We start from the raw sequence: 13,393 nt of genomic DNA, 5'->3' as shown, positions 1-13,393 counted from the left end.
GGATCCAAAACATATGAAATCTTCAATGCAATAAAAATTAACATCAACTTTTTAGAGAAAAACTGGTTCCATCAAACCTATCTAGTTTGACAAAATCTTGATTTATCATCTTGAAAGTGTTTATATCAAATTCTGATTCCATTGTGATTATTACCTTAAAAAATTGTTGAAAAATTTTGATTGGATACATCTGAAAAAATAAATGTGACTTTGAGGTGTGTAAAACACTATCTTTAAGGTGGTAATTGTTCTCACTCGAAAGAATTTGCTACCTGATTATAAGCAATATATTCAGCTCCAGGCAATGGCAGAGCCATGTTGGGGCAGGGGGCCATGGCGCCCACCCCCCCCTCCCCCCGAAATTTGAAAAAATATATATATGTTAATTTTTTATTTAATAAAATAATATTAATTTATCATACATTGGCCACTCCTCTAAAAATTATTTTGGCCTCTCCATAAAATTTAATCTGATATAAAAATGAAATAAATAAAATACATCTCATATAAAATAAAATACATATTTTTATTATAAATAAAATTAAAAAAGAATTCTAACCATAACTAGTAGTATTTCTAACATCTTTCCATTGTCTATATTGAAAGAGAAATAATTACAAATTTTGATTTAAATTCAATACTTGATGATTTTATTTGTTTAAAAGAACGCAAGTTACAATTTTAGACACTCTGTATTTCTTTTGTTTAATATATTTGTATGAACTCAACCTCCATGCTCCTCGAACACAAGGACCGATATAACCAACCAAACTGCAGAAAATTCATTAGTGCAAAACTATATTTAAATCTTAAAATTTTTTTAGAAAATTACTTACAATGATAAAATATAATTTTTGGAGGATCAAGGAGGTGCTAAAGTTGGCGACGCAACGACAGAACAATATTTTTTTAAAAAAACAAAGCCATGGGTCAAAAATGTTAAATTTTGAATGGAAATAAATAAAGACTTGGGTTGACTATGGAAGAGTTTATAGATGTTGGTGAAGTAAATGGTGGTCATTGTTAGCCGTGAGTAGTGGTTGGAGGCAAAAATGATCAAATCTGAAATGGAGATGGAGGGGCTTCAACAATGGCGGATCAAGGCTAAAGATGGGTGGGTTAGGTAGCTGGAGGGTCGTCGGGATGTGGTGAAAAAGAGGCTACCAATGGTGGAGGCACGGCAGCACGCGAGTTCAAGAAAGCCAAACACTCTACTGACGGGAGTTAGAGGATATTTGGCCACAAACGTACTGAGTAAGGAACTGGGTATCGTTCGTTACGAAATCACATACATGGTCCTTACTCATGGTGTGATGAAGGCAAGCAGGTTGTACAGATGATTCTTATGGGAAATCTTGATAAATGGATATGTGGATCATTTTTTAAGAAAATAGTGATTTTATATTTAGGCAATTTTATGAGAAAATTGTGATTTATTTTAATGAAATAGTTTTGGGCCAAATGGAAATTTTGGCATGTATTGGAAAAATATTCATTTTTTGGGAAACAATGATTTTGGGTCTCATGCATATTTCAGCATATGCACGCATATATGTTAGTTGCATTAATGTATTTTTATCTCGTGGGTTGTGAAATTATGAATTTGATTGATTACTTATTGAAATTCATAATCTCACGTGGTATTCAAATACTACAATTTTGTTTTATAAAATCCTAGATTTTGATTCAGATGAGGACATTGAGCCTGAGAGATTAGCTCCACCGGATAAGTGACATGGGGTTGCTTTTCACGTTTTGGGATTTGTTTCCCACTTTTGTTATGTATTTTGGGTTTGGATTATATTTTTACCCGATTACTGTATAACTTTTGAAGGTATTTTTATTTTGAAAAATATATATTTAAAATTATGGTACTTAGTTGAGTATCTTTCAATTACCCACTATGGCTTTTGTTGTACATTTTTTGCATGAGCACACATTTAACACTTATTGTTTGGATTGTGTGACCCGTGTTGTCATAATCCTGACGTCACGATTTTTGCATTTATGTATGTGGGAGTCAGGGGCGTCATACTGCAGATGACGGTTTCATGTGATAAAGGCTTGACCGAACCTTATCTTAGGAATTTTTTATTTTCCCTATTGCCCCAAATTGCATCTCAAGTAACATAATTGCCAATGGTGTTTCTTCTGTATTGAGATTGGGCTAGTCATCTGGACAAGTGTTGCTGGGACTATTGGTAAGATTGTTTTGTTGCTTCTTCTTCTAAGGTTGGGTGTCTTTTGGAATTAGATGAGTGCTTAGTCTTTTAACGTGTCACTCAATAATGGGTAGATCCATATGTTGAGCTACATATGGATTTGTTTCCATTGAGAGCACCAAACAGATTTACTTTGTAGTGATGAAGGAGATTTCTCTTGTTACACCGAATCGGCCAGAGATGGAAAAGAGTAAGAAGCCCTTAGTTATGTGAAATTTGATTTTTGTTTGACTGATGGAAGAGAGTTTATTGTGAAGATATTAAAACCAGCTTTGATCGAATTTGAGATGATAGCTGCTGGAGAATTAATTCTTGTAAGGTAGGTTTTAGACTAGTAGATAGCCACCATGGAAGGCTAGAAAGCTCGTTGAAGTCGTTGTGCTCTGGTAGAGAACTTGTTGCGATGCTGGATTTTTGAAAGGGAACCAAAAGGCTAGAAAACATGTTGGAGTTGTTGTGATTGGAGTTTTAGTTGCAATGCTGGATTTTTTTAGTGGGAACCCAATTGCGCTCTGGTTGTTTTCACAGGTGAGGATCAACGAGTTCATTGCATAAGGGTTATAATTTACAACCTCTTGGGTGATTTCCCTCGATTTTTCTTTCCCTTTTGCATTCTGGATTCCTCTTTTGAAGTTTGGATCTGAGTATACATTTTGATAAATCCATGGGAATTGCAGTAAACTTTTTGTTTGTGTTGGAGTTTGCTATATGGTTGCTGGGCTTGACAAGTTTGGCTAAATGGATGTTAGATTGGGGATGTCTGCTTGTAACCATGGGACAAATGGAAGATAGGTGGGAATATTTTTCAGAAAAGTGCAAAACATTTGTGGGCGACCTAATCTTCGATATGCATAGCAGAAATTCGACAATATTTCAAACTTGAAGGAAACCCATGTGTCCATGTTGAAAGCTCTAGTGATATCGAACAGAATTTAGATTAATTCTGACAACTAGTTTCAACAAATGATCAATACAGAGAAGGCAAGAGATTTAGCCAAAAATTATTGATTAATAGTAAAATTCGAAATTATTTTATAAAACCCACAAGCTAGACTTAAATAGCTGCAAAAGTCGAAATTATGATATTTTTTCAAAAATGAAAAAATCTAAATTATTATATGAAAATTAAATACATAAATAAATAAGAATCCTACAAGAAATTTGGCAAAAATTGAAATCAAAATCACTTTCAAAACTTGAAACCATATATTTACTAACAATGCAAGAATGATCATAAATATATGATTTGAGAGAAAATCATTGATATTATTCTGAAGTGATTTGGAAGAAAATAACTGATAACCATATCAATTTGGGTTTGCACCATTTTCACCGGGTTGGAAAGAATTTGTCCTCCAATTCTAAACTTTCTAACCTCGATCTTTTGAATGTTCAATTAAACCAATCTTTCTTTCATTTTGTTATATCATCTTGATGATCATAGAAAAACTAAAATGGATTTGATCTGGTCAAAATAAAACAATATTGAACATCTTATACTTTAAAATTAAATTTCTTTCCCACATCTCAAATAAAATAAAATAAAATATTTTGCATTGGATCTTTGAAAAATCCTCAACTCCAAAAAATTCAACATAGTTAATTGTCTCGAAAGTTGTTTCATTATCTTCAAACTTCAAAACTTCACTACCATTTTCTTTTTCCAAATTTTCTATATTTTCAATAAAAATAGTTACCTCATCCAATAAGTTATCTTCATCAGAATAGGTATCATAGATTGGTATAGGGTTTCACCCTATAAAAAATTGTCCATCCTCAAACTCTTTTTTCTCACACTAGTAAATTCACTCAACCTCATGCACTAAATCAAAGAAACCTTTAGCTTGAAGAGTACTAAGAAATTCTAGTAAACCTACTCTAAAATTGAGGTCCCCAGCTGTGACGCTCCTCTCTACCATGATGCTCCTAGAATATAGCACGATTGTGATAAAGGTTCTCAAAATTGGAATCGAGATCATGATCTTCCATCTCACAATCACCGATATCTTACGCCGCTAGATGTTGGGTTAACTCTGTGAACCTGTCTCTACAAATCTTGAATCATCACATCCTGAACACTACAATCATAGTGCGAGACTTTTTCGTTCGGAGCTTGCCCACGACTACCACCTGTCATGAAAACTGATAAGATATCACCTCATGAAAGATGCTTAAGCTTTGATATATAACAACAATTGGCGTTGGACAAAATTTAGATTAATTCTGAAGACTAGTTTCAACAGATGATCAATACATAGAAGACAAGATATTTACCCAAAAATACTAAAAAAAACTCTAAAAATTATTAATTAATAGTAGAATTCAAAATTATTTTATGAAACCACAAGCTAGACTTAAATAACTACAAAAATTGAAACTATGATGATTTTTTCAAAAAATAAAAAAATCTAAATTATTGTATGAAGATTAAATACATAAATAAACAAGAATCATACAACACATTTGGCCAAAATCAAAATCAAAATCACTTCCTTAACTTGAACCCAAATATTTACTAATAAGACAAGAATGAACATAAATATATGATTTGAGAGAAAATAATTGGTATCATAAATATATGATTTGGGGAATAAATCACTGATATTATATATTCTTAAGTGATTTAGGGGAAAATAACTAATACTCCATATCAATTTGGGTTTGTAGTACCATCTAAGAAAAATGAACCTCTATTTCAGTCATTTTGTGATGTCGATTTCTACTTTAATTATTCTAATAAATTTCCTGCATGCTATTCCAACCCGTATGTCTTCTTCAACTTCCAATAGGTTGCCCACTGCTTTACCAACATTTGTAGCATTTTCATAGGTCCTGTGATCCAGAAGGAGACTCTGTATTTGCATAAAAAAGCTGAGTGATGTAATTGTATTTCTTGCAGTTTTGATCCTGGAGGCCATGGCTTGAGGATGAGCAAGTGTCCTTGGAATTTGTCATGTGGAGTCTGGAAAGTGAATAGGACTAGGTTGGCTTCCAAATCTTCTATGAGAATTTTTTTTTTTTCTTTTATGAAATTCCAAGCTGCTTTGATAGTTGCATTATTGCAAATTTATTCGAAGGACGAGCAGCGTTAAGATGTCCCAGTACTTGTGCAAGCTTTGGTGTTTTTTTGCTGCTTCCACTACAGGTTCTAAATTGAGTTCTTGCCATAAAAGAGCTTCTGTTTGTGAGATCAGGGAATCCATGAAGGAGTAGAAAGTCATTGAGGAGTGAGGGGAAACTCTAGAGAGAGAAGACCCGCAAAAATTAATATTTAATATCACAATCTACCATATAAATTAATATAACATCTTCACATACATACAAGAGAAAAAGCCGGAGCTTTAATTGGGAAAGTATAAAGAGTTGGGTTAATTAAAGATGCCCATAGGTAGGCATGGTTAAAACTGATACATGATCTTGATCAGCTAGCATTCTTCAGGCCAGGATTTAGACGCCTATAGCTGTATGCATGAGTACCAGCGGTATCCTTGTTTTCACAATAAATCGGACGACGAGCTGGACTGCAAAGTAGAAATGGACAATAAACCTTGGGAATTAGGTTTTGAACAGGACTGAAAATCTCATCCCGCCTGCTGTACTTCATCTCCTCCAACACTTTATAGAATAATTCAACTTCACAGGGAAGCAATATAGGACCTTCACTATTATACCCATATTCCAATTCAGCATCATCTAGCAGCATCTTGAACAATGGATGATTAACAAGCTTCGTCTTGACAACAAATCGTTGCTTTTGGGCTCCAACGTAGACCGCGAAGCAACCTTCCGGAACAGCTTTGGACTTATTTTTTCGGCTTTCGAACTGATTCTTGGAGTTAGGCTTTGCGATGCAGTCCCGTGATTTGCTCCTTGTCAATGATGAGACGTCGCTCCTATGGCTTGGCGAGGAGGACTGCTTGATCTTGTTGAGAGCTCCAAATGATTGGCAGCGTTCCCATGTCTTAACAATCAGATTTTTCTTCCCCCTCTTTTTCACAACATCCATTAGTAGGTAGCTAACTAGCTAGCTAGGATCAGGATTCAGTACTACTTATTAATTAATTACAAGAGATTTGATGTTAAATACAGCTAGCTCGCTAGCATACATGCAGCACATACAAAAGGCCGTCTACGCCAAGTTGAGCACGGCCGATCTCTTTCTTGGCCTCTTTTGTAACTAATAAAACCAACCCTGGAAAGAAAATTAGCAATAGGGTAGAGATGGATAGAGATCATCGGAGAGATACGTGCAACAAAAGTGTATTGCCATTCAAAGAAGTTAGCTAGCTAGCATAAGAGAACCTGGAGTACTGCTATATATAAATATATAAATATATATATATATATAATCGAAACAGGCCGAGGAACTAGAAGAGAACGTCCTCACAAGTTATATATGCATGCATACGTCTCACAGAGAGAGAGAGAGAGAGAGATATTCTAATTTATCCCTAGCTATATATCTTGGTAGAAATTAAAATACTTCTATATAATAAATATATATACAGGGAAGCGTGAAAATTAAGCAATGCAGAAGAGCACTCCACGAGGTACGTACATATATGAGAAAGGAGTTAGCGTCCACAACTGGACAGTCTCGGATTGGGAGTAGCTACAGGCACTGTCATGAATATATATGAGTATGCACTTTATATATATATATATATATATAACAGGCGTGGCATTTCGTCAACGCACTATGGCTGGATCGAGCTGCAAGACTTCGAAATTATTGTCCATAAATATTGTGCGCGCAATAGAGAGCCAGTAATTCTTTGTGTGATCCTGATCTAGTACTCCTGATGCACCTTGGATAGAAAGATGCTTATAAATTGGTACGTACGTATTAGCATGGAGATCTAGATCACCATAATATTGCCAAGTGGGAGTAGCTCGATCGTAGATGCATGTAGACAAACTAGCTTCTTGTTTAATTTCTAATTCCTTTTTTTTTTTTTTTTTACTTTTCTCTCTTTAATTTGAATATTCTTAATTTTAAACAAAAACTAGTCCAAAGCTACCAATGAAGGAAAACCAAAATTGTACTCCATCACATGATATACAATATTAATGGCTGTTATGCTTGTGGACGTGCGTATATGCATGCATCTTGATCTTGTAAACTATTTTATTTATGTAATAATTTTTAACATGCGTTGTACATTGATGCATGTTTTGATCATCACGATCTCGGATATTGAATTAGTTAGGCGTTAGTAGTCCATTATAAGATGATCAGATTCCCCCCTCCCCTCCTTGCAAGATGAGCCTTGAATATTATATATATAGATCATATACACACCATAAGTTTAATTTCCTTCGGGAACTAAGTTGATGAACATTCATTCATATAAATAGAGGATATATGAACATCCCTTAATTCCATCTTTCATTTCTAAATAAAACTGTTATGGTGCGACAATTATTTCAATTCAGGCCCCATATTTTTTCCAATCTTGGATAGGAGCACTCCATGATACATACGCAAGCAATTAATTAATCACCATACTCTATCTTATTTTTTCCGAGGCAGGTCATTAATATTTATAAGAGGAATAGAAAGTCTAATTACAAAGTCAGAAACAAAGCAATTAAGAAACCATTAGTATATATGGAAGTTGAGGAGGGATATTGAAGGTAGTTTGTTTAGGGGCATAATATCAAATTAGAGTTGAAAAGTGCTACAGCTACAAAGAGATCACACTAATTAAAGTAAACCTAAAAAAGATCATAATTCCATATAATAACTTTAAATCTATTTTACAATAAAAATAACTTATAATCTAACATGTCATATCAATTTATGAGTTTATTTTTTTAAAATTTCTTTATAATTTGTAGTTAAAGCATTTCTCATTAGAATTTGGTGGCTACTTAGCGTGCCATAGAGTGCACCAATCGATTCTAAACCTAATTTATTCTGATCGTGCAAAAAAGAAAGAAATGAGATATATTCAATGAGTAATATTACATACAGTTGTGGAATGCGTAAGTATTGTGCAAGTATTTTGAAAAAGAGTGAGATTCACTATTAAAAAAATTAATTTCTTTTTATGTACATCCTGTATTTATTCATTTTTTAAAAATGATTGTATAGCGTTTGCACATTCAAAACTGCAAGTGTCATTTCTCTTTTCCAATATATCGATGTACTGTGCCTAGTTATGTATTACCATATATACTAATTTTTCTACAGTTCGATTTAGTGCAATTTTTCTGTTCACTGACTATCAATATATAACTAGAATATATATAAATATATATATATATATACACATCACAACACACTCGATTGGGCCTAACATGATGATGAGAATCGATTCCGATCGAGAAGAAGTGCAAAATCTTGGGTGCAAGTTTTATGACTATCAATATATAACTAGAATATATACATATATATATATATATATATATATATTTATATATTTATATATGCAGTATGTATGTACGTACTTACGTATGTTTCATCACAACACACTCGATTGGGCCCAACATGATGATGAGAATCGATCCCGATCGAGAAGAAGTGCAAAATATTGGGGGCAAGTTTTATGACATAGTACTAGTACTACATGTTTTAAAACTGCAATCGAGTTGCGGTCAATCGAGCCAGCTTACGAAAAAAAACAAAAGGAAAGACATTGACAGCTTACAACCGTACTAGTGATCATTATATATGAGTAAGACAAGTTTGACTAATTAATAATTTTTCATCGATTAAATTGGCTCTTCGATCTATTATTAATTTTTTGGCTGTAATAAAATTATTAGGTTCTCTAAGTTTATAAAGGAGGGTACGTACGTAGGTAATTGCTGGCCAGGGATCGAATATCGACGTTGAAGCTAGGGGGGAATTTATCAGTATGGGATCGAGGAGGATTACTGCTAGAAGAAGTACTAGTGGTGGATCGAGAACTAAACCGCGAAAATGAGGAATTAAGGGGTGCATGCAGGTCAGTGATGATAATGGGAAATTTGTAGTGCTTAATTAAGCAGCGTACATGAGGGGCGCCAGACACATGAGTATTGATAATACTGGTACGTACGTACGTGGTAACGAAGGTGATAATATTCCTCAGGCGGCCTCGACTCGATCGAGATATATATAGTAATTTTGATGGTCGGATCATGTATCTCTTAGAGTTACTACTACTGCATGCTGCAGGCATGCAGAGAGATCAAATATTATAAGACCAGCAGATATACAATTAAAAGGAACAGAAAAAGACGATATATGCATGTATATGCAGGTAATTATCTTAATTAATTCGAATTGCATGCTCTTAAGTTTGGTCGATATATATTTTAATTAATTAATAGGGACTTCAATATTCTAAATACAGCTTAATGATATGATATAGTAGAAGGTTTTTCAAACTAGTAATTGATGATTGAAATAAATATATATAAACTACATACGTACACTGCAAAATGAACATTCTTCATTAATGATTTAATCATCATGGAGAGAGGAGTGATTATAAAAAAAAAAAACGGGGACAATATTGCTAGCTAGCTCTTGATATGTAGCTTCTGCATGCATATATAGCATTTTTATAAGTTTGTCCTCAACTTGTTCCATGTGTACGTACGTTGTTCTAGCTTCATGATCATGAACATGAATTTGTTTGAGTTGCCCTTCATGCATGACGTGCTTGATCTCATCCACTATAGATTCAAATTTCCTTAATTCAAATATATTTCTTATATATATCCAGATGGCCTATAACTTTATAAAAATCTAAAATATAATGAACGAAATACCTTATATTTTAGATTAATTAAATAGAGACATGCATCATGTCATATTTCATGTCTTTCATGCGGCCTGAAAGAGAGAATATATATATTTATATACATATAATTGAAGGAATCTCTAAAGGCTGACTCAAGTGGTAAAGAACTTGTTCTCGGTAGTATATATACTCCATTCTATTAAGGTCTAAGGTTTGAATCATTTTAAGTGCAAACAATTTTTAGGGACCATCTGATCGACAAAGAGAACTTCTCCTTAAATTATCCGAATTGCACTTGCAAAATACCTAAGGAATTAGTCAAGATGCTATTCTCGTACACTGAATGTCAATAAATAAAAGAATATATATAATTGAAGGTAAAAAGAAAATAATTTATAAATTCTTTCCGCTAACCAATTATTAGACTAATATTCAGCTATAGCAAGAGATGGGTGATAACTGGTAACTGACAATGTAAGGAAAGGTTCGAGTATATATGGATTCTTTAGCTACTTTAATTTATTTGTAAATAATGTCGGAATCATGAACATTCCGCATTTGCCGGCCCTTCTATGTGATCAGTATTATTAATTAATGTACGTACGTAGTGGCTATTAATTATTAGTACTAATCAACTCATGTATATCCAAGGCATGATATATATATATATATATATGCTAATAAAAGTTCTCATTTTTGCTTGTAAATCAGGACTTCTTAGCATTACTCGATTCACGTATAGTACGAGTTTTCCTCATGGAATGTCGAAGTCACAGATCATATATAAAGTTATTTCTTAATTGGTATCATATTATATATATAAGATCAGAAATGCTATAAACACAAAAAAATTTTATAAAAATAAACTTATAAAAATATCCATGCGCACAATTTCAATTTTACATATATAATTCAAAAGAGTAACGCTATATACATACAGTTCTGGAGTACTGTATATAGCATCAGATAGTTGTTTTAAAAAAGAGTAAGGTATGTCTATTATTAAAAAATTAATTTCTTTTTATGTAAGTCTTGTATTTATTCATTTTTTTTTTTAAAATGATTACACGGTACTTTTATACTTACGACTGTAACTATCGTTTCTCAATTCAAAATACTGCAAAATTATTATAGGGGTATCATCATGTTGATCAGAGAAGTATTTGTCACCTTCGTCTGGTACCTGAAATGTAGTCGCCACAACTATTAATAATTAATTAAATTAGATTTTCTTAAAAGTCCTTCAAAAGCGACAAGTAATTTTGGCTTTCATGCGTACTGCTACGCGTGCCATATTCCTAGCTATATATACTAAGTTTGATTTATTGTTGATAATTAATACAGTAATATTGACTGTGACGTCTTGACTAATATCGAGTGCTAGTACTATGTTGCTTATTATATATATCATGATGTAAATGCTAATGCTAATGATCGGACGATGATCAACAGGCCGGCCGATCGATCGACTGCCTGGACGGATTAAGGAACCACATAGTTAACCTATAGCAAAGCTGCAGCCATGGTTAGTAATACCTCGCTGCTGCTCTCCATCGATCTCTGCCACCACTTGGTTGAATGTATCAACCTCACAAGGGAGCAAGATAGGGCCTTCGCTATTGTACCCGTATTCCAATTCAGCCTCCTCTAGTAGCATCACGAACAATGGATGATTAGCAAACTTCGTCTTCACCACGAATCTTTGTCTCTGAGGTCCAACGTAGACTGAGAAACAACCTTCCGGAGCTACTTGACATGTCTTTTTGCTGATGTTCATGTTGTCCTCCTCGAAACGGTACTTCCATGATTTGCTCTTTGTCAATGAGTTGAAATTTGTCTTTCTGCCAGTTCCTACTGATCGGCATCGCTCCCAAGCCTTGCGAATTGTCGGATTTTTCTTCCACTTACTCTTTACAACATCCATTATAACTTCTGAACAATTACGAGGAAAAGAGAGATCGAGAAGCGATACGAGAGGCAAAGAGAATCTGAGCGGGTATCCCAAATTGCTCGTGACTCTTTTCTTCTTGACCTATTTGGATTGCTAAAAGCTCATCTTTAGAAAATTTATTTGAAAATCTAATTGAGGAAGCTAGGTACGTACAGTGTAAGAAGAGCGCCTACAAAATGTTTTACTGTCAAGTGAGAGATCGAGGTTGATCTTCTCGTGTACTAAAGAAGTTTAGCTAGCTCAAGAATCAAAAGCCTGATGAAAATTACAAGGATTTTGGAAGAGAGAAATATTAGAGACAGAAAAACTCACGTGGTGCTTAGAAGATGCGTACTCATGATAATAACTACACAAGCCTTTTAGAACTAAGGAGATACATATAGAGGTCCATAGATACCGGCCGGTCTTGCTCAGTATACTCGTAATTCTGGCATTAATTTTTGAAGTCAACGCGCAAACAAAAGCTGCAGGATTATGAAAGAGAGGAGATCAGGAAAGGGCCGTGATTTGTATTTATTCGACTTTCAACGCCTGGTGGGTGGTGCATGGACAAAGAAGATAAGATAGATTATATATATATAGATATAATATGTCATTGATAAATCGATCGCACTCTATATATGCATGTGCTCCAAAAATAAAATAAAATTGTTAAAGACAAAAGAATACAGAGATCAGAAACATATATATATATATATATAGAGTTAAAAACAATGATTTGGTACGACCAAGAATATATATCACTACAAGGTAATTAAGCCTTATTAATTAGCTAGTGGCCGGCATAGAAAGTTGGAACTGAGTGGGAGTCATGCTAGAAGGTTGAGTGGCCTCCAATCTCGTTTTTACTAAATTGAAGTTGACCAGAAATGATGATCAGTTAATTATATAATTTTTGGTTGGACAGAGTTATATGCATGGAGGCCGATCCAATAGCTGAAGAATTAAGTAGTCTTAATTTGTAATATCCTAGGAATAGGCCAGATGACGAATTAATCCGATCGCGACATGCTTGAATATAAGCCATTCACGTTGCCGACTGCATGGGTTAGTAATTATCAACGGACTGCCGATAGCTAGCGCGCTGTACGTTAGCCATTCACGTAGCTCGCTTATTTACCATCTGGCCTGTATGTGCAGGCATACATATATATGTTGATCATTACTTGCATGTTCATCAATAATTGACCCTACGTCGAGTATATAAAGACATGCAGAACATGTTGTAAATGTGGTCATGATCTATTTAGCTATATATATATAAATAATAAATGGTTATGAACAGAATTAATTCTCTGCTCCATCCAGCTTGTATAATCAATCACATGCAGCTCGTTGGGACCGATTCTCAACAAAGATATGTGTGTGTATATATATATATTATATATATATATATATATGTGTGTGTGTGTCAGTATGTGTCAGGTATGGAGCGAGCCGAGATATATGACCAAAGCATATATCTCGGCATGTTAAATACACGT

At 33.9% G+C, this 13,393-nt stretch overlaps 2 protein-coding genes across 2 annotated transcripts; both read right to left on the bottom strand.

Annotated features, from left to right (window-relative positions):
* Nucleotides 1–5,486: 5,486 nt before the first annotated feature.
* Nucleotides 5,487–6,514, bottom strand: LOC122283020 (auxin-responsive protein SAUR40-like). Its single transcript, XM_043095154.1, has one exon. The coding sequence runs from the start codon at nucleotides 6,226–6,228 to the stop codon at nucleotides 5,644–5,646; it is 585 nt and encodes a 194-aa protein (XP_042951088.1). The 5' UTR covers nucleotides 6,229–6,514; the 3' UTR covers nucleotides 5,487–5,643.
* Nucleotides 6,515–11,456: 4,942 nt separating this feature from the next.
* LOC122281260 (auxin-responsive protein SAUR71-like) lies at nucleotides 11,457–11,882 on the bottom strand. Its single transcript, XM_043092616.1, has one exon. The coding sequence runs from the start codon at nucleotides 11,880–11,882 to the stop codon at nucleotides 11,457–11,459; it is 426 nt and encodes a 141-aa protein (XP_042948550.1).
* Nucleotides 11,883–13,393: the final 1,511 nt, after the last annotated feature.

The sequence above is a fragment of the Carya illinoinensis genome, chromosome 11 (assembly GCF_018687715.1).
Source record: "Carya illinoinensis cultivar Pawnee chromosome 11, C.illinoinensisPawnee_v1, whole genome shotgun sequence".
NCBI classification, from domain to species: domain Eukaryota; kingdom Viridiplantae; phylum Streptophyta; class Magnoliopsida; order Fagales; family Juglandaceae; genus Carya; species Carya illinoinensis.
Note: the sequence above shows the minus strand (reverse complement) of the source record. Positions and strands in the feature narration are given on the sequence as shown.

What these genes read in the sequence shown, in the direction of transcription:
- LOC122281260 (XM_043092616.1), bottom strand. Translation starts at nt 11,882, where the DNA reads ATGGATGTTGTAAAGAGTAAGTGGAAGAAAAATCCGACAATTCGCAAG.
- LOC122283020 (XM_043095154.1), bottom strand. Translation starts at nt 6,228, where the DNA reads ATGGATGTTGTGAAAAAGAGGGGGAAGAAAAATCTGATTGTTAAGACA.